This window comes from Sturnira hondurensis, unplaced genomic scaffold, assembly GCF_014824575.4.
Source record: "Sturnira hondurensis isolate 20B ecotype Veracruz unplaced genomic scaffold, ASM1482457v3 Scaffold0020237, whole genome shotgun sequence".
Taxonomy (NCBI): Eukaryota; Metazoa; Chordata; class Mammalia; order Chiroptera; family Phyllostomidae; genus Sturnira; species Sturnira hondurensis.
The window spans coordinates 11,355,896-11,375,230 of NW_028092868.1; the positions used below are offsets into that span (position 1 = coordinate 11,355,896).

A 19,335-nucleotide genomic window follows, 5' to 3' on the forward strand; every position below is an offset into this window, starting at 1 on the left:
TTTCTGGGTGAGTCCATTACAGACTTCTTGCTCAGGGCTTGGTCGGCTGAAACCAGGCTGAAACCAGGCTGAAACCAGGCTGAAACCAGGCTGAAAGGAGGCAGGGGACACCAGAGGGATCAGAGTTCTGGCAGGGCCCAGGGCAGGACGATGGCCAGTACGGGCAGCAACCTCAGGACCAGGTCAGTCTCTGCCTTCCTTTATTTAACTTCCTCTCTGGCTGTGCTGCTGCTTGACTGTCTGTCATTAGACACTCAACTAAACCTTGACGTTAGCCCTGCTTAACACGTACACTCACACTCAGTGTAATGAAATGCAGGAATATACAATAAGGAAATTGGATCTTTAAACCGCACAGGGACAGCTGCTAGTGTGAGCACAGCAGCCACAGCCCTGAAGACACTTGTGTTACACCTACTGCTCTGCTGATGGCCCCTCTGGACTCAGCCTTTCTTTCTGACTTTGAGAAAGGGATTTGTTATTTTCTCATGACCTCTGAACTCTCTCATTTTCTTCTGGCCCCTCCACCTTAACCTAGGTTGTTTCAAAGGGGGTACTTCAGAAAATATAAAATTCAGGCTAAACATCTGTCTTTGGGTGCCTTGGTCTCCTACCTGACCTGGGTACAGGTCAGTACTGGGCCTATTCCAGTCTCTGACTGGGGGTCTGGCTCTTCCTCCGGGGCCCTGATGAGGAAGTCAAAGAACAAGGAAGGACCAAGATGCCAAAGACCAGTGCAGACTGGCGTTTCATTTGTACTTTGATTTTCTGCTCTGGGGGGGTTTTACCTCTGACAAGGAGAAGGCTAGAAACCCAAACTTTCTGTTTAGTAATGAGTCCTAAATTACATTACTTAATGAGTTTAATTGTTTGTTTTTTGAATCCAAAAGAAATACATTCTACTTTCTTTGTCATGAAGTTTCAAATGACAGGGATGTATACAGAGGGAAGCAGTCCCATTCACCATTCACCCCCTGCGGCTTCCATTCTTGGGCCTGCTGAGTGTTTTTGGCACAGCCTTTTATGTCTTTTCTATACATTTACATGAAAGCACGTAAAGCATGTTTTCATGTAAATGAAAACATCACTTGTTAGGAAAACATGTTAGGAATTCTTAACATTTTTTCATGTTAGGAAAACACGCCTTGTTTTCCTAAATGCATAATTTCAGTCTTGTTCTTTCAGTGAGATTGTATTGTCTATACCATTCTAGATTTTACATTTTTAAAATTCTAACATTAAAATTATTAGGGTTTTTTTACGTTAATCAACATAAGGATCTACCTCATTCTAATTAAAAGGTGCATACTGCTGCATGGCATTGTTTTCCATAGTTGGTAAATTATGTTCCATTTAATCCATTGAGGTGCTTTTAGTCGTTCACTGTTACCAACAAACTGTGATAATAACAATTACATATTTCTTTATGTTTTTGCATATAAACAAATATCTGTCTTATGTCATACATCAAAAGGTAGAATTGTTCAGGCAAAGGGTACTGATGTTCACTTGTTCATAGATGCTACCAAACTGCCTTCCTCGTGGCTGAACCACTGCATTCTCCCTCCGCTGGCTGAGGAGCCCTCTCTTCACACACAGACTTCACAAAGGAGCTGAATAAAGGGATGCAGCCTGTTAATTGGCATTCTCGATTGGGTGGGAGTTTGAACAGGTTTTCAAGTTTATTGGCCTGAAATTGCCTCTTCTATGAATTGTTGGTTTATTTTTGGCCAAAGTAGTAAGTTGATTGTCCTTCCTTTAATGACAAGGGAGGGTTTGTGACATACTCCCAACTTCTAATAATGCTCCCTTGTCTTTAACTTTTTTATAGCAACTTCTATTGCCGTTAAAGCTTTCAAATTTACAGTAGGAACTTATAGCATTGATTTTATAAGATAGGTGCACCCTGTTTATCACAAATAAATAAAAGCAATGCTGAAAGTTACTCGTGAACTCCACGCACACTGTCTTTAACTGGAGTTCTTGTGTTCATGAGATGACAGATTCAATTCCACCTTTACTTCAGGGAAAGTTTCTTCTCTAATATTCACAAAATGTATTTTTTTTAATTTGGGGATAACACTCTTCCTCCATGCATGCACCTTTAGCTCTCACAGCTTTATTTGTCCCTAATAAATTGGCTTTTTACTTCCTGTTCATAATAGTTGTTTCAAATTTTCTTCTATGACAACTATTTCATTTTTAGTAGTTCTTGTGGGGTTTTCTTACTACTAATTTTTTGAAATACTGAGTCTGTGAGTTTCTTCATCTCCTAGCTGTAGCCCTCTGTCTGTGTGAAGTCCAGGTAATCAGTCTCCAGCTGTGGCCAGAGCTGAGCTCTGCTTTCCTAGGAGGAAGTGACTTCCCAGCTTTCTGCTCTCTCTCTGTTTCCTGGACCTCATCATAATGGTCACAGCCAGCTCTAAATGTTGAGCCTTTGGGTAGGTAATTCCACTCTGCTTTTCAGGGACATTTGACATGGTTTCTTTAGCTTTCTGGCCTGAAAAACTTTACTGTGTGTCCTGAGGGGGAATCTGACTGGGTGTTGGGACCCCTCACTCCAGCCCTGCCTGACCCTTACAAGCTCACCTGTCTTCCTTGCTCCCAGCAGAACTCCTTGTCCTTGACCAAGCCTAGGTACTCATTCTCTGCTCTGAAACTAGTTATTTTTCTAAATATTTTGAATGGTGTTTTTCAAAGCACAAAATATTTAATAATTTCATAAGAGGTTTCCTGATATGTAACAGTCTTTATTCAATCTCATTCCACCGTCTTCCTGTATTTTTTTTTCTCTAAAGCAACCTCTAACTGTGAGATCTATTTCCCCTCTTCAAAATAGAGGGCTTTTTGTTTTCTGTCATACAGTTTTGGGGAATTGCTATTATTTTCACATGCAGCATGTTTATCTTTTACCAATTAACACTTTCTGGGGCTTCTTTTGTAATGAAGATAATGATGTGTTGACATACATTTCAAAATATTGAAAGTAAATTGTAGTTCCCTGATTTTAGCATACAAGATTATGTAATGTGTCTTTCTAACTAATTTCTCCAGAGCCTGTACAATAATTTTCACTTCTGCAAAAAGTCAAACCCTAGAAGTAAAAGTTTTTTAATATTTGATAGCATTCGTTCCATTATTTGTGTTTTGAATTTTCCTATCATATCAATATGAGCATCATTTTGTTGGTGCTGTTATTGTTCATGTTTATGTACCAAACTTTTCTCTCTGTGATTTTAAAAACTTTTATGGCACTTTGTCTTCCTTGGGTCTCTTGCTGGATTCTATTTTTGATCGTGGGCTGTCCAATATCACCATTGTTTCATCTACATCAAGAGTTTTGCATAATATAATTTTTGTACTTTTTCCTGTTTAACTTTTAAACTTCTTATTGTTTTCCTTGTTCCTTTTTTGTCTAATAATGCAAGCTATGTTTTCTTTTTATTTTACATCTTCCTGTTTCAAGTGACATTAAAAAAGCTTAATTTTAATCAACCAGGGTTATTTTCAATTTTTAAATTTATTTTTAATCTATATTTTTGTAGTTTTGAATTTGAAACCGTATTGTTCAAGTTTTTGATATTAAGAAAAAAATCATATCAAGCAAATAAAAAAAGGACTCATGGACAACAGTGTAGGGAACTGGGGCAGCAGTTTACAAGGGGTATAAGATGTAATGAAAAAATACAATGAAAAATTAAATTTTACAGTATAAAAACAAGGCATTTAACTCCAATTGCCCTTTACCACTCAGCTCTATGCTTTAAGTTGTTAATATACTTCACAGCCTTACATTGAAATAGTTACTATTTTGCAAAATAAAAATCTTTTCTTTCCAGAATAACATTTTGCATACAGATTTTGTACACATTTAGTTGATTACCAACTTATGTTTTTCATGATTGAAACTATTGTTAATGGTATTGTTTTATTTAATTTTGAATTCTAATTTTTCAATGCTGGCATGTATAAAAGCCATTATCATTTTACATTATTTTATACTCATTGTCCTTGCTATACTTACTTCTTAGTTACAGGAGATTTTTAAGAATTCTTTAGGATTTTCTGCATAAGCAATTATGTCATCTGCAAAGACAGTTTTATTTCTTCCAAACTCGATAGTTTTAATTTCCTTTTCATTTTCTAGTGTGCATTCTACTACAATATTGGATAGGACTTATAAAGGGAACATCTTTCCTTTTCCTGACCTTAGGGGGAAAGGGTGCAGTTTCTCAACAGGATGTCTGATATTAGCTACAGGCTTCTTGTGGATGTTCTCTCCAGTTGAGGAAGTTCCTATTTGTGTCCAGTTTGCTAGGGGTTTTTACATGAATGGAAGTAGATTTTGTCAAATGAACTTTCTGCATCAGTTGACATGATCACTCCATTTGTCTTCTTCAGCCTCTTGATATGGTGGATAACATTGATTGATTTGGAACATTAAACCAGCCTTGCATACCTGGGGTAAATTCCAGTTGGTCATGGGGATAATTTTTTTATACATTGTTATATGCAATTTGCTAATGTTTTGGTGAAGATTTTTGTATTGCTATTCATGAGAGTTAGGGGGCTGTAGTTTATCTTTCTCTGCTTTTGGTGTTGCAGTAGGCTGGACTCATGGGATGAGTAAAACTTTTCTCTCTGCTTCTATTTTCTGCACAAGGCTTTGGAGAACTGTATCATCTCTTAGTTCAATGCTTAGCAGAATTCACCAGCGAAATTATCTGAGCCTGATACATACTTTTTTTCAGTGTTAATTACTCCTTCACTTAAAAAAAAAACAGATATAAGCCTACTCAAATGATCAAACTCAAGTGGGTTTTCATAGTTTGTACCTTCCAAGGACTCAGCCCATTTTATTGAAACTACCAACCAAAACTCTACTCAGAGATTTGTCACAATAGTTTTTCCAAAGGCTTTCATTGTCCTTGGGATCAGTTGGTGATGATCCTGCTTAGATTTCTAATATTGGTATTTTGTGTGTTTTATCTGTTTTTCTTATTAGCCTATATTAAAGTTTATCAATTTTATTAATCTTCTCCAAGAGCCAGCTGTAGGTTTTGTGGTTTTCTCTATTTTTTCTATTTCCACTTTCGCTGTTTCCTTTCTTATTAAATTTTTATTTTATCCTATTTCTTCCATTTTAAGTTTAAATTGCTCTCTTTGTGCTCTTCTATTACTGGTTTCCTAAGTAAGAAACAGATTTTTAAATTTTAGATCTTTATTCTTTTCTAACATAGGTATTTAACAGAATCTATTTCCCACTAATTACTGCTATTTCTGCATCACCAATTTTTGATAAATTATATGTTCAATTGCATTTAATTTAAACAATTATAAATTTCTCTTGAGACTTATTCTTTGCCCATATGTTATCGAGAAGTACATTTTTTGATCTCCAAATATTTAAGGAGTTTCTATCTACTTCTGTGTAATTAATTTCTCATTTAATTTTTTTCTTGTCTAGTGCATATTCTATGATTTCTATTCTTCTGCACTGGCTAAGCTGTGCTTTATGACCCCAAATGTGATCTGTCTTGGTGAAGGTGAGTTTCCCTGTAACCATGTGGACTATGTGTACACAGTGTTATGAATTGGAATATTCTATAAATGCCAAATATATTAATCTCATTAACAGTATTGCTCAGATCAAATGTATTTTCGTCAAATCTTTGCTTGCTACATCTATAAATTACTGAAAGAGGGTTTGAAAGTATCAAACTCTAATAGTAAACTTATTTCCTTCTACTTGTACTTCTTTCAATTGTTACCTTCTATAATCTGATGGTGTGTATTTAGGTGAATGCAGGTTAAGGGTGTTCAAGTCTTTTTGGAAAACAGACCCCTGTTTCATATGTAATGCCCTCTTGCTCATTCATAACTTTTCTTGTTCTGAATCATCTTGGTCTAGAAAAAACATAACTACTCCATCTACCTCTCGGTTAGTAGTAGCATGATCCCTTGCCATTCTTAATATGAGTTTTATATTTAAAGGTTTATTTTGTTAAAACAAATAGGTTTCTATTTTGTTATGACATATAGGTTTTTTATTTTTTCAGTCACTTTGATAATCTCAGGGTTTTTTCTTATATTTTTTTATTGTTGACACTAATACAGATGTCCCCATTTCTCCCCTTTTGCCTGCCTCCACCCTACCCCTGCCTCCCCTTCTCTCTGGTCATCACCCCACTGTTGTCTTTGTCTATGGGTTGTGCATGTATGTTCTTTGGCAAATTCCTTCATTTTTTTCATACATAATCTCTATTTTTAATTGGAGTATTAACACCATTCATATTGAAGAAATTAATAATAAGTTGAATTAATCTCTCTCTTTTAATTTTATGAAAATACAATTTTGTAACAGTTTGTATTTTGTAATAGTCCTCTATTCATTGCATGTGGTCTTTCTTCCTTTTCACTCCTTTTTATACCATCTCTGATTTTAACTTAGCATATTACATGATTTTATTTATTCTGTCTATTAACATATCAACTTACTTCTTGTTAAATGTTTCCAGTGTTTGGCTAGTATCTCAATATGCATTTTACACCATTCCACCTGTAGTGCTTATACCTTATAACAGACTATTTCCAATATTTTCCTCCCCTTTCTCCTGATATTGCTGCTATTCGCTACACTTGTCTATATGATCTAATCATCACTTGCTCCGATCTGAGCTGTTTGGTCCACAGCCAGGCTGCCATCTTGCACTTCTTCTACTGTCTCCTGGGTTAGATTCACTGTGTTTTGATTCTTACATCTTCCCTACTACTGGTTTACTTTTCTGATTTTCTGGAAATTATCCTAAGTATTTTCATAAAATCATAAGGATGCTGCTGAATATGATACATTCATGAAACAAACATACACAAAATCTAAAACCATACAAGATGACTTAGAAACATTTTGCAATATGTTAATGTATAAAACAAATGTATGATGCAGAAAATGAAAATCATATAATGTCATAATATTATATGATAACAAAACATTTTGGAAGATATGGGTAAGATATAGATAAGAGTAGATGAAATTGCATGTTTTGGAGGAGAATCCATGCAAAATAATTTAAATGTGTTATGTGGCAGAGGTGGGGACATTGATCATTGATGTGGGTGGAAAGGAACAGGAAACATGCTAGGTGGGGAACAGGCCAAAAAGTGAAATAGTGATTGCAGATAAACTTAAAGCATTTCTAAATTTCTTTTTAAAAACTATGAATGTTTATGTATATTTATATAAAGCAAATTATAAAGATTCAGGAAAAAACATCAAGGAAGGTGTTTCACAAACTAAAATGTCTCAGCCCCATATGTGTGAAGTTGGCCCGACCCACTCTGAGATTGGAAAGCCTGGCTCTGCAGCCACTGCTGTGGAAGAGCCTTCTCAGCTATGCTCCATCACTCCTCCAGAGGGCTCCAGGTTCTTAATCCTACCGGGAAGGTTAAGTTTTGTCTTTGGTTGTCAGGTGTTGTTATTTCACAATACTGTGAAATACTGTGCCTTGGAGGTTCTTACAAAACTCTTTTGGGTAAAATACACAATTATGTCTTTTCAAAAACTTCACGTCCTTCTGCTCTCTGATATCTCCTTAAATGATTCCCTTGATGTGTTCCTCCTCTACATTTTCCCTGCCAAGCTGTCTTGACTCCAATTACATGGCTATTAAATTGTGTGTGTTAAGGCTTATCTTCTGATACTTCCTCTCAAGGTTACTTTTATTCCATTTTAATCTCTTTACCTAATTTTGTGGGATATGTCCTCAGTTTTATCTTACAGACATTTAAATAGTTTCTGAAATCATTAAAAAAATATCTCAGACCTCTACCTCTTTCCATAGTAGTTCTATTTTCTTAGTAACATGCTGTGCAATATAAATTCTTGTATTTCTGTAAAATATTACTTTGGGTAGGACTTCTCCTGTTTCATACATTATCTCTTTTTCTCATTAGGTACCTTTTTAAAAATTGTTATATTTTTTCATTCTGACATTGGAGAATTTCTCCAATGTCAGACTTATGGTTAGATGAATCTTCTTAAGGAAAAGCTGGCAGAATTAATCAATGGGATTCACTATTAAGAATAAAGAAGTGTGGAGGGGAATGAAGGGGGAAATAGAACAACTGTGATGGTATAATCAATAAAATATATTTTTAAAAAAAGAATAAAGAAGGAAAATCATAAGAATATCTCAATGGATACATCTGATAAAATTCAACATCTATTTCTGGGAAACTTTCACAAAGAAGCAATAGCCAGAAACTTCCTCAGTCACATATAAATATATACAAAAATGTAGAACAAACTTTATACTTAATGGTAGTAATGAATTATTTTCTTCTAAGATTGGAAACAGGCAAGAAAGTCAGATCTCACCACTTCTCTTCAACAGTGAAGTTAAACTCCTAACCAAGCAATAAGAAAAGAAAAGTAAATAATTGTTGGAAAGCAAAAGGTCAAAGGGGTTTTTGTTAACGTCAAGATTTTTTTATATAAAATCTAAAGTTAATTTATAGTACATTAAAAAGATTCACAGGTCAATTGGAAAGGTTATGAATACATGGTTAATATTTTAAAGCAATACTATTTCTATACAATACTAAAAAGCACTTAAAAATTAATACCATTTAATCGACTTAATTACGGAATGTAACAAAAAACATGAAAATAAAGAACAATTGATGTCCAAGTATAGTTGGGGTGAAAATGAAGACAACTGTATTTTAACAATAAAAAAAGGAAAAGAAAACTTGCAGAGAGATATTAGTTACAAATGAAGATGGTACACAAGCACTGATGGTTATGATTTGTTAAATAGACAACAGTGGAGGGATTGATGTGGGAGGTGGTGGGTAAGTAGGAAAGAGAACAGTAATGGGGAGAAAAGGGGGACAACTGTAATTGAAAAACAATATTTTTTTAAAAGAAGAACAAGCCTTGAGTGACCAGAGCAGAAGGAAATAATGAGGAAATGAAGGAGAAGAGTCAAATCAAGGAATATGTATAAAGGACCTAAGGGCAAAAGCAATGGTGGGGGAACTCCTGAATGTGGGAGGTGAGGGTGGGTAGGGAGGAGGAGAGTAATGGGAGAAATTCGGACAACTGTAATTGAAAATAATAAAAATAAACAAAAAATCAAAACCACTTAAAGTAGCATCAAGCTCTAGCTGGTGTGGCTCACTTGGTTAGAGCATTGTGTCATAAACCAAAATGTTGCACATTCAGTTCCCAGCCCAGGTGCATACCAGGTTGCAGGTTCAATCCCTGGTTGTGGTGCATACAAGAAGAAAACCAATTAATCTCTAACACATTGATACTTTTCTCTCTCTCTCCCCACTCCTCTCCACTCTTTCCCCCCTCTTATTCTTTTTCTATCACTCTCTCTCTCTTGCCTCTTTCTTTTTTCCCCCTCGTTGTCGCTCTCTCTCTTTCTGTCTCCTCTCCCTTCCTCTTTCTCTAAAAAAGCAATAAAAATGTTCTCAGTGAGAATTTAAAAAAGAGAAAAATTAAAGTAGTATCATAAAGAATAAGTTTAAGAAAACACAGGTATGACATATAATACTGAAAGTGATACATACTGGCAAATAAAATTAAGGAAAACATCATAAATGGAGGGCTTTACTATGTTAACAAATTGGAGCTTGATATACTTAAGATATCAATTCTCAGCAAATTTATCTATACATTAAATGCAAATCTAATATATGTCCAAAAGACCTGTCTAGCCAAAATTGACAAATTGATTCTAAAGATATATGGAAAAGCAACAAGTCCAGAAAATTCAAGACTGTCTATTTCTAACTGAATTCAAGACTTCTATAAACTATATTTATCAAGGCAATGTTTTACTGACATAAGAATAGACAAATAGATCAATGGTAAAACCTTTGGTTTGGTAAAACCAGAAGAGGAAATCAAGATTTAGACATGTTGGCTTTTGGGTATTTTTATAAGCTTGGAGTAGGCAAAGATATCATAGATAGTACACTAAGTCATTTATGGAAAAAGAAAAAGAGTGAATAGAATGAACTTCATCAACATTAAAATTTCTCTGTCAATCAAAAGACAGAGTTTAAAAAATGAAAGACAAACCACAGATAGGGGAAAAAAGGTCACCCCAGCTCTAAATACAATGCTTACATCTAAAATATAAAACAAACTCCTTCACATGTGTAAGTAAAAGACAACACAATAATATATATGGGTCATGCGCTTCACAAAAAAGTGTATAAGTTCCCATTAATCATATGAAATTGTTTCTAACACCATTAGTCATTAAATAAATAAAAATTAAAACTATATTAGAAACCACATAGCACACTGGAATGACTAAGACTAAAAGTCCTTTTCTTTATTTTCATTTTTTTATTGCTGTTCAAGCACAGTTGAAAAACAGTTTTGCATGTATGAAAACAGATAAATGTACTCCCACACAATGACCCAGCAATTCCACTCCTAGTTATTTACCCAAGAGAAACAAAAACACCATAGGAAGATTTATACAAGAACAGAAGTTATATTCATATCAGTCCTAAACTGAATCTCTCAGATGTCCATTAGCAAGAAAATGACTAAACAGATTCTGGTAGACACACACAATGGAGCACCACTGAACAATACAAGAAACAAATTTCCAATCACACAACAGCATGCATGATGAGCAAAAGAAGTCAGACACAAAAACATCCATGATGTACTATTCCATGTGTGATATCCAGTAACAGGCAACACAAACATATGGTGACAGAAAGGACACTAAGTTTTGCCACAGAGAGGTTGCCTGGCTCCAGCTGGTCAGGGTGCAGGCTGAGGGGTGGAGGGTACATCGCCCTCTTCATTTTTCAAATATCACCTTAGTTTTCAGCATTACATCTCCTTTCAGTGTCCACTGCCTTCAAGATTCCATAGGGCACCTAGTTGCTTCCTGACTACTTTGAGCACCCTTCACCCACAATAGCATTTAATGCTCCTCTGACCTATATTTGTCCTCTCAGTTTTGGTTGAAATCTCTTATTTGCTCCCTTGCCATTCTCTTTTTCATTGTGAAGCTGATTTTTAATTATTATTGTAGTGGCATTTTTAATAAGAATAAAGACAAATGCTTCTCTCCATCTGCTGCCTTTACACAGAATTTTTTCTATTTTTCTGGTTGTTCAATTACAGATTTCCCCATTTTCCCCCATTATTCTCCCTTGCCATACCCCCCCTCACCTCCCACATTTAATCTTCCCCCCATCCTGCTGCCTTTGTCCTTTGGTCCTTTGTACATGACCCTTGACTTGACCCTTCCTCTTCTTTACCCCATTATCCCCCTACTCCCCACTGTCACTTGGTTACTGTCAGTTGGTTCTTTATTTCAATGTCTCTGGTTCTATTTTGCTATCTCTTTTGTTTTGTTGATTAGGTTACTTAGAGGTGAGATCATGTGGTATTTATCTTTCACTGCCTGGCTTACTTCACTTAGCATAATACTCTACAACTCCATCTGTGCTGTCCTGAAGGGTAGGAGTTCTTTCTTTCTGCTCTGTAGTATTCCATTGTGTTAATGTACCACTGTTTCTTGATCCACTCATTTACTGATGGGCACTTAGGCTGTTTCCAACCAATTGTAAATTGGCTATTGTGAATTGCACTGCTATGAAGAGAGGGGTGCATAGGTTCTTTTGTGTTAGTGTTTCAGGATCTCAGGGTGTAATCCAAACAGTGGGGTTGCTGGGTCAAGAGGCAGTTCAACATTTAGTGTTTTGAGGAAATTCCATACTGTTTTCCACAGTGGATGCTCCAGTCTGCATTCCTACCAACAGTGTACCAGGGTTCTCCTTCCTCCGCATTTTTTTCCAGCACTGGTTGTTTGTTGATTTGTTTATGATGGCCATTTTGGCCAGTGTGAAGTGGTATCTCATTGTGGTTTTAATTTACATTTCTCTGGTGACTAGTGATGCTGAACATCCTTTCCTATGTCTTTGGGTTCTCTGTTTGTACTCCTTAGAGAAGTCTCTGTTCACGCCTTTTGCCCATTTTTTAATTGGATTGTTTGTCTTCCTGAAGTGGAGTCATGTGTGTTCTTTATATATTTTGGAGATCAAACTCTTGTCCAAGGTATCATTGGCAAACGTATTTTCCCATTACATTGGTTCTCTTTTCATTTTGCTGATGTTTTCTTTAGCCATGCTGAAGGTTTTTAATTTGATAAGGTCCCATTTGTTTATCCTTTTCTTTATTTCCCTTGTTCTAAGAAGCATATTGATGAAAATATTGCTGCGTGGAATATCTGAGATTTTCCTGTCTATGTTCTCCTATAGGACTTCTATGATGTCATGACTTATATTTAAGTTTTTTGTCCATTTTGACTTTATTTTTGTTTATGGCATAAATTGGTGGTCAAGTTTCCTTTTTTTTCTCATATACTCATTCAGATCTCACAACACCATTTGTTGAAGAGGCTATTTTTGTTCCATTTTATGCTTCTTCCTTTTTTGACAAATATTAATCGACCATAGAGACCTGGGTTTGTTTCTGGGCTCTCTATTCTGTTCCAGTGATCTATGCCAGTACCAGGCTGCTTTGATTACAGTGGACTTTTAATTAAAATTTGACACAATAATGTGACATTATTATTCTCTGATGCATGCTGGGTACTGAAAGGTACCAATAATTCTCCTCATGTTTGATAAGGAAAGCTTATATGTCTTCATAGTGTTTAAAAACACAGATGTTAATTAAAATATTATTATCAGAGCAATGAAATGAACAACTAAGAAGCAGAATTACAGATTTATGTTTATAACTTTTGCAGGAAATAGCAGATGTTACTGAATATTGAAATGTGTAAAAGATATATCCAAAAAGATGTTTCTAAGAGTGATGTCAAAGGACTTACTGCAGATATTTTCTTGTAAAAGTTTTAAGGTTTCAAGTTTAAGAGTTAAGTCTTTAATTTACTCTGACTTTAGTTTTTATCTGTGGTAAGTGGTCAACTTTCAATTTTTACACATGTCACTGCTCAGTTTTGCCAGCACCACTTATTGAAGAGACTGTCTTTACCCCATTGTATACCTTTGTCTTAAATTAACTAGCCATATATGTGAGAATTTATTTCTGGGCTATCTATTTGAGTCCATTGATCTATATATCTGTTTGTTTTATCCAATACTATACTGTTTTCATTATTACAGTTGTAGAGTGTAGTTTCATGCCAGGGAGTGTGATACTTCCCACTTTGTTTCTTCTTTAGATTTGGCTATTTCAGGTCATTTGTGGTTCCATAAAAAAGACAGGATTAATTCTAATTCTTACAAGAATGTATTTCAACAGGGATTGCACTGAATATATATATTACCTGAGGTACTAAGGACATTTTAACAATGTTAATCCTTCCAAATCATAAATATGGTACAGTATATTTTTTCATTTATTTGCACCTTCTTCATTTTCTTTCATCAATGTCTTATTGTTTTCAGGGTAAAAGTATTTCACCTCTTTGGTTAAATTTATCCCTAGGTATTTTAGATGTTTTGATGCAATTGTAAATGGGATTGTTTTCTTAATTTCTTCTTATGATCATTTCTTACTGATGTATAGAAACATCAGATTTTTGTATATTGATTCTGCATTCTGCAACTTTATTAATGTCATTTATTAGTTCTAATAGTGTTCGGTAGTTTTTAGGGTTTTCTATTGTGATATCATGTCATCTGCCAAGAACTAGAGTTTTACTTCTTCCTTTCCAAATTATAATGACATTTATTTCTTTGTCTTGTCTTATTGTTGTGGCTAGAACTGCCAGGTGGTAAAAGACAAATACCACATGATCTCACCTATAACAGGAACCTAAACAACAAAACAGACAAGCAAGTAAAATATAACCAAAGACACTCAAATAGAGAACAGGCTGACAGTGACCAGAGGGGAGACAGGAGGGAACTTCAGGAGACAAGTGGAAGGATTTACAGGAACTAGTATAAAGGACACATGGACAAGAACTAAGGGGGGTGGAAATGGGAGGGAGTTGGGGAGCACTGGGGGGGCGGCTGGGATGGGAGTAAAAGACAGAAAACTACTTGAACAACAATTAAAGAAATAAATTTTTAAAAACTGCCAATATTATGTTGAATAGAAGGTTTTAATAAAAATATTCCAAATATGTTTAGGAGAAGGCATGTGTACAATGACTTCTATTGGGACACTGGACATTTTTTATAATATGTATGTCTTTCTGATTCTCCATGTTTCTTCTATTATATCATTGTTGATTGCATCAATTCCATTTATTCAGGTCTCTACTCAGAACTTCTCATTCTATTCATGTTGATTCTTTACATTCTATGCGTTATATATAAAACATTATACCCTCATAATCTTCAAAATCTTGATGACCATTTTATCATGGTATACTCTCTCCCTAGGATGTCTAAAGAAGACTATGAACTTATGTGTGAGACTGCAGTCAAATACTTCAAAGAACATAAGGTTGAGATTTCAGATGCAATAAAAGCATCATTTCCTTTCCTGGAAACCCTTCGCGACCGTGGATTCATAACCAATGAAATGTATAAAGTAAGTGAAGTTTATGATGTCACAATCTGGTAAACCAGCCCCACATTAGTTGTTTTGGTAGTTTGGAATCAAGTGTCAGGGCACAACTAGACAAGTGAGGGGTCTCCTGTAAGTGGAGGCCTTCTCAAATACTGCTTGCTCTAAGTGTTCCTAGAAAGTGAAAAGGGGAAGCAGGCATGACTGCAGGCAGTCGTGCTCCTGCCTGAAGGAACAGGACTTGTTGGTGCCCCCTGGAGTCGAGGTGAATAACACTGGAGATAGGCTGGATCTGAAGTTTATGGGCCCCATAGGTGTACAATATAATGCCTTGTAGGTGTTAGATGTACAATATAGCATAAACTTTAGATGAAAGGTATTTTAATGAATGGATGAATAACTTTAATCAACTGATTTAATAGAATAATTTACACAGCATTTTATTCCAATGAACATCCATTTAAATGCTTAGATCTGAGAACATTAAAATCCATAGAAAATGAATATATTCTTAGGACAAATTTCTAAGTAGCTACCTGCTATTCTCTCCCCAACAGTTTTCAGTTTTCTTTTTCTTTGTTATTTCTGGAATCTTGAAATGTAGATAACTCTAGCAAAAGATACAGGTGGAGATACAAAGATGCAAATCTTCTCTTTCCCTATGCATAGGCTCCTTTACAGCAAAGCTCACAGGCAGGGAACCATCATCACCTGGCTTCTTGGAGCTTTTCCAGGCCTAGTTGGTCCTAGGGAAGGGACAAGTGTCTTTCATTCAACAGAACATCAGTCTATCACCTGCTCAGTCAATTCCTAGAACATTTTGCCAGGTTCTGAATGGGCTACATACATATCATTTAACTTTGAACCAACTTTTGTTCTCCAAATTGCTCCTCCTTCCATATAATATAAATGAGAGTGATGAGATCGAATGCACAAATGTGTATTTTTAAGAAAAAAAGATTTACTTATTTGTAGCTATACAAATATGGGGAAATTTTAGAACTGTATATGAGAAGATACCTATGTAGGAGAATTGTAATATATTAAAATGAAATCATATCCTAGGGCCCTTATGTAACTTAAAACTCTGTATTCATATTTCCCCTTTCACTATTTTTAAGGCATCTAAAAGATCTTGTAAAAACCCGTCAAATGTACCAAAAGTGGTGTATGCAGTCCTCGATAACATGGAGGAGATACGTCACCTGCCACTTCTGGAAATCTTGTTCAGCAAGGTCATCATGAAGAACTACCCTGATTTAAATGGCATTTGTGAAGGCTTCAGAGATGGTAATAAGGTTTATAGCCTATGTTTCAATGTCCGTGGAAAGTTTTTTTGACAAATACATTTTGAGCGTGTGTCACACATGATGCTGGCCCCAGGTGACCTAGCAATTAAGAATACAGACATCATGAGCCTTCTCAAAGCTTTTGGTATAGTGACTACAGTATAAAATACACCTAGATGTCTGCTTAACTAAGCATTTAAACTCTCACAACAATTAAAGTCACAATCACATCAGATTCACTTCAAAGAGCAAATGACAACAAACTGCATCTTCAAGGCACCCTCAGATGCTGTTCTCTTTGCACGTGTCCACATAGCACACCATCAAGTACACTACTCTCTGCCTCAGCTGACAGCTCAGCTGTGGGTGCAGGATCCGCCTGGCTTAGCAGCACCATGACCAGGGGACTCAGTGTCTCATGGAACAACTCTGTAGTCATTACTTTCAGGGACCCCATGAGAGACAACTGAGGTACAGGAGTCACCAGATTGGAGGAAGACCTGCTATGGCTTGTAGTTGACATGGAGTCTTTCTGAGTCCAGTCATGGGTCATTTTTCAGCCTAACCCCACTGATGATCTGGTAATACAGAAAAAAGAGACCACCTTCATCAGGTGTCCAGAGGAATGAACAAGAAAATTAGCCCAGGTCAAATTGGCCCTTAAACAAAGATAATGGCTGTATTGGCTCTTTCTCCACAGGGAGTAAGACAAGCATTAATCAAATAATTTCCAAATGAATTTCTCTGCCAGAAACTGTGTTTGATACCACACAAAAGTGATTGATTCACCACTTTTTTCTGAGACTCGCGATGTATAATTTCTACCTGTGGTCCGAATTTGTGGTTCAAACTATCCAGCCAATAATTTTAAAATTATTATCACTCATTATAATTTCTTCTTCCTATAATTTTTGTTTTGACTTTCCAGAAAAATTTCTATTTCAACCTGGTTTATTATCCACCAATATCTCCCAATAACAATGGAGAATTCACAGGGAAAAGAATTATATGAACTTAGTAGTGAGGATGCTATGGGAAAAACACTCGGCTGTGCACTGGTCTCACCTTTTTGGCAGCCTCGCAGACCCTGGTCCAGAACTCTTGAGATGTCCTCCAGTGCTAGGATATTCAACCCCTCCTTGCAGCTTCAGCCTGTCTCATGAGAATTGGGCCCCATGAAGGTCTTCCTAATTCTTTCTGGGTCCTCAACTGTCTCTTTGGGAAGTGCTCATCCTCCTGATCCAGTAAACTCCACCCTTCTCTTGACCACCTATTTATTTAAAGTTTTTGTGCTTTCATGTTTATACATGCAGCTACTTACAGGATCTTTGTCCTTCTCGAAAGCAAATTGTTTCTTCTCCTTACAGTTTGAAGAGGCCAGAAAATACGCTTCACTTCCATTTCTTTTGACACATGCTTTTCCACACATGTAATTTTTTTTACATACATAACAAGGTTACAATGTTTTGCATGACTACTTTATATTCACATCTGAGTGACTCCTTTCTGTGTGGGTAACACAAGGATGCCCTTTTGGGCGGTTCTCTTTTCTGTACCAGGGAGGGTGTGGAACTTGACCATAAGGGCTGGGACTCACTGAGTTCTGAGTGACCAAAAGGCTGAATATTCCAAAACGTTCAGACTTGGTATTCCTGCACTCTGATGGAGATCTCTAACTTCTGTTCTCTCTCTGTTCAGCGATCCTAAAGAAAATGGTTCGTCAAACAAATGTTGGAGATGAGAGTGCAGAGAACCATGATACTCAACTGAGCATCGAACAAGGTGATTACAAAGAGATAAAAACCGATTCTCTTCTGCCAAGAAAAATAGAGACATGGGATTAGTGCTCACTGCTGCCCTTGGGTGGAAATACCGCTATGTGCCCATTTACAGAAGAAGAGACTGAAATCCAGACAGACCATATATGCAGTTGCCTTGGGGTCGAATAAGCTGTATGAACTCGGGCCTTCTTAACCAACAGCCCATGTTGTAAACACTGTACATTTCCAGATAAACTCATGGGAAGGACAGACACTTAAGGCAAAAATAGGGAAATACATGCAGAAAGAAAAATACAAAAAAAGAAGAATACCAAGAGCTGGAGGAAGTGAAGGAAAACCAGTTGCTGAACTCTGATGGAAAGGCCCGCCAAGCAGAGTGAACAGGCCTGCAGAGGGAGGGTGTGTGTGAGGCAGGCTGGGGCGTCCGGTTAGACCACAAGTCTGGGGTTCTCTGGGGACAAAACAGGTTCCCTTGTTTCATCCGTGGCTGAATAGACAAGCCATTACTAATTGCTAAGAAGCTCATGGAGGTCATAGTGAGGTGGCCTGACTGAGGCCAGGGGTGCAGGTCTGCTTTGACTCCTGGGGGAAGGGGTTGTCAAGTCCTACGTTGTAAAGATTAACATGGGACTGGAAGAGGATTGCACAGCCCACACTCAATTCTGAAATAAGGTTCTAATTTCTTCTTTCAGGAACTGGCGAAAACCCATATCAATTCCTGTCCTGGCTCTTTCCGGATCAGTCTAATTACACAGGTCTGTTTCTTTTTGCTGTTCTGTGATTCTTTGCTGTTTTGTTCCTTTCTGCAATGGGCTGTGGTGGGAGGGCTGCTTCTCTTTAGTATGGAGTGCTCAGCATTGTCCATCTTGGCATGTGCAGTGTCTCCAAAGATTTACAAAACAGAGTCTTCATACACTGAGTTGCCTGGGAGGGTTGGTCCTCTCATTCCCACATGTGCTTGTTGCCAAGTGTTGACAGCTCTGGGACCTATTGTCCGTGTGCCTGGCTTCATGGCCCCTGTGTCTGTCTTGCTTTAATAGGCTGTGGCCTCGGCTGATGATGTTACATCCTGAGGTGGCCTGTACGACATGAGACAGGTTAGCGGTGATGACAGTTTTCCTTGGGAGAGAGTCCCTCACCTGTTGACTCCTTTATACAGCACCATGTGCCTCCCTTGCAAACCCTCTCCCATCATCCCCAGCACAGTGGACCAGACACTGGTCAAAAATACCAGATGGGACTTTGAACACACATTTAAAACTTTAACAACCAATAACCACTGTTTAAAACTCTTAACATTTTCTCAGTCTATAACACACTTACTAACATTGTTAAAATATTTAAAGTATGATGAACTAAAGACATGAATACTAAAAAGTTAATTATATGCTCAGTCACCGTGTCATTTATAGTAATACAGACAATACTTTATTTTATTTAATCTACTGAAACAGTTAAAACGATGGTATGTCATCTGTGTTTTTCAGAAGACATAGAATCACCTTGGGGACTTGGGATATTTGTGCAAGTTCAACCACTGAGACTAGGTATCAAACTACTACAGGGCAATGTCAGAGCAGGAGGTCTGGTGACCCACAGCTGGCTTCCAATTCTGCCCTGAGACTTTGGGGAAGTGACCTCCCCTCTTTGTCACTCAGTGTCATCATCTATGAAATGGAAGTGATAATAGTACCTCCCTCAGAGGGTGACAAGTTATATCATGTAAAGATTT

The 19,335-nt window shown here is 36.7% G+C and overlaps 1 protein-coding gene across 1 annotated transcript; it reads left to right on the top strand.

Moving 5' to 3' along the window:
- Window positions 1-4: 4 nt before the first annotated feature.
- On the top strand, window positions 5-18,358 carry LOC118975295 (nuclear autoantigen Sp-100-like; the record flags this gene model as incomplete). The annotated part of the gene is made up of 5 exons (XM_037029140.1): window positions 5-182; window positions 14,407-14,557; window positions 15,655-15,823; window positions 17,521-17,604; window positions 18,296-18,358. Coding segments are annotated over exons 1-5 (499 nt in total), but the record flags the coding sequence as incomplete, so codon positions are not given.
- Between the last annotated feature and the right edge of the window lie 977 nt (window positions 18,359-19,335).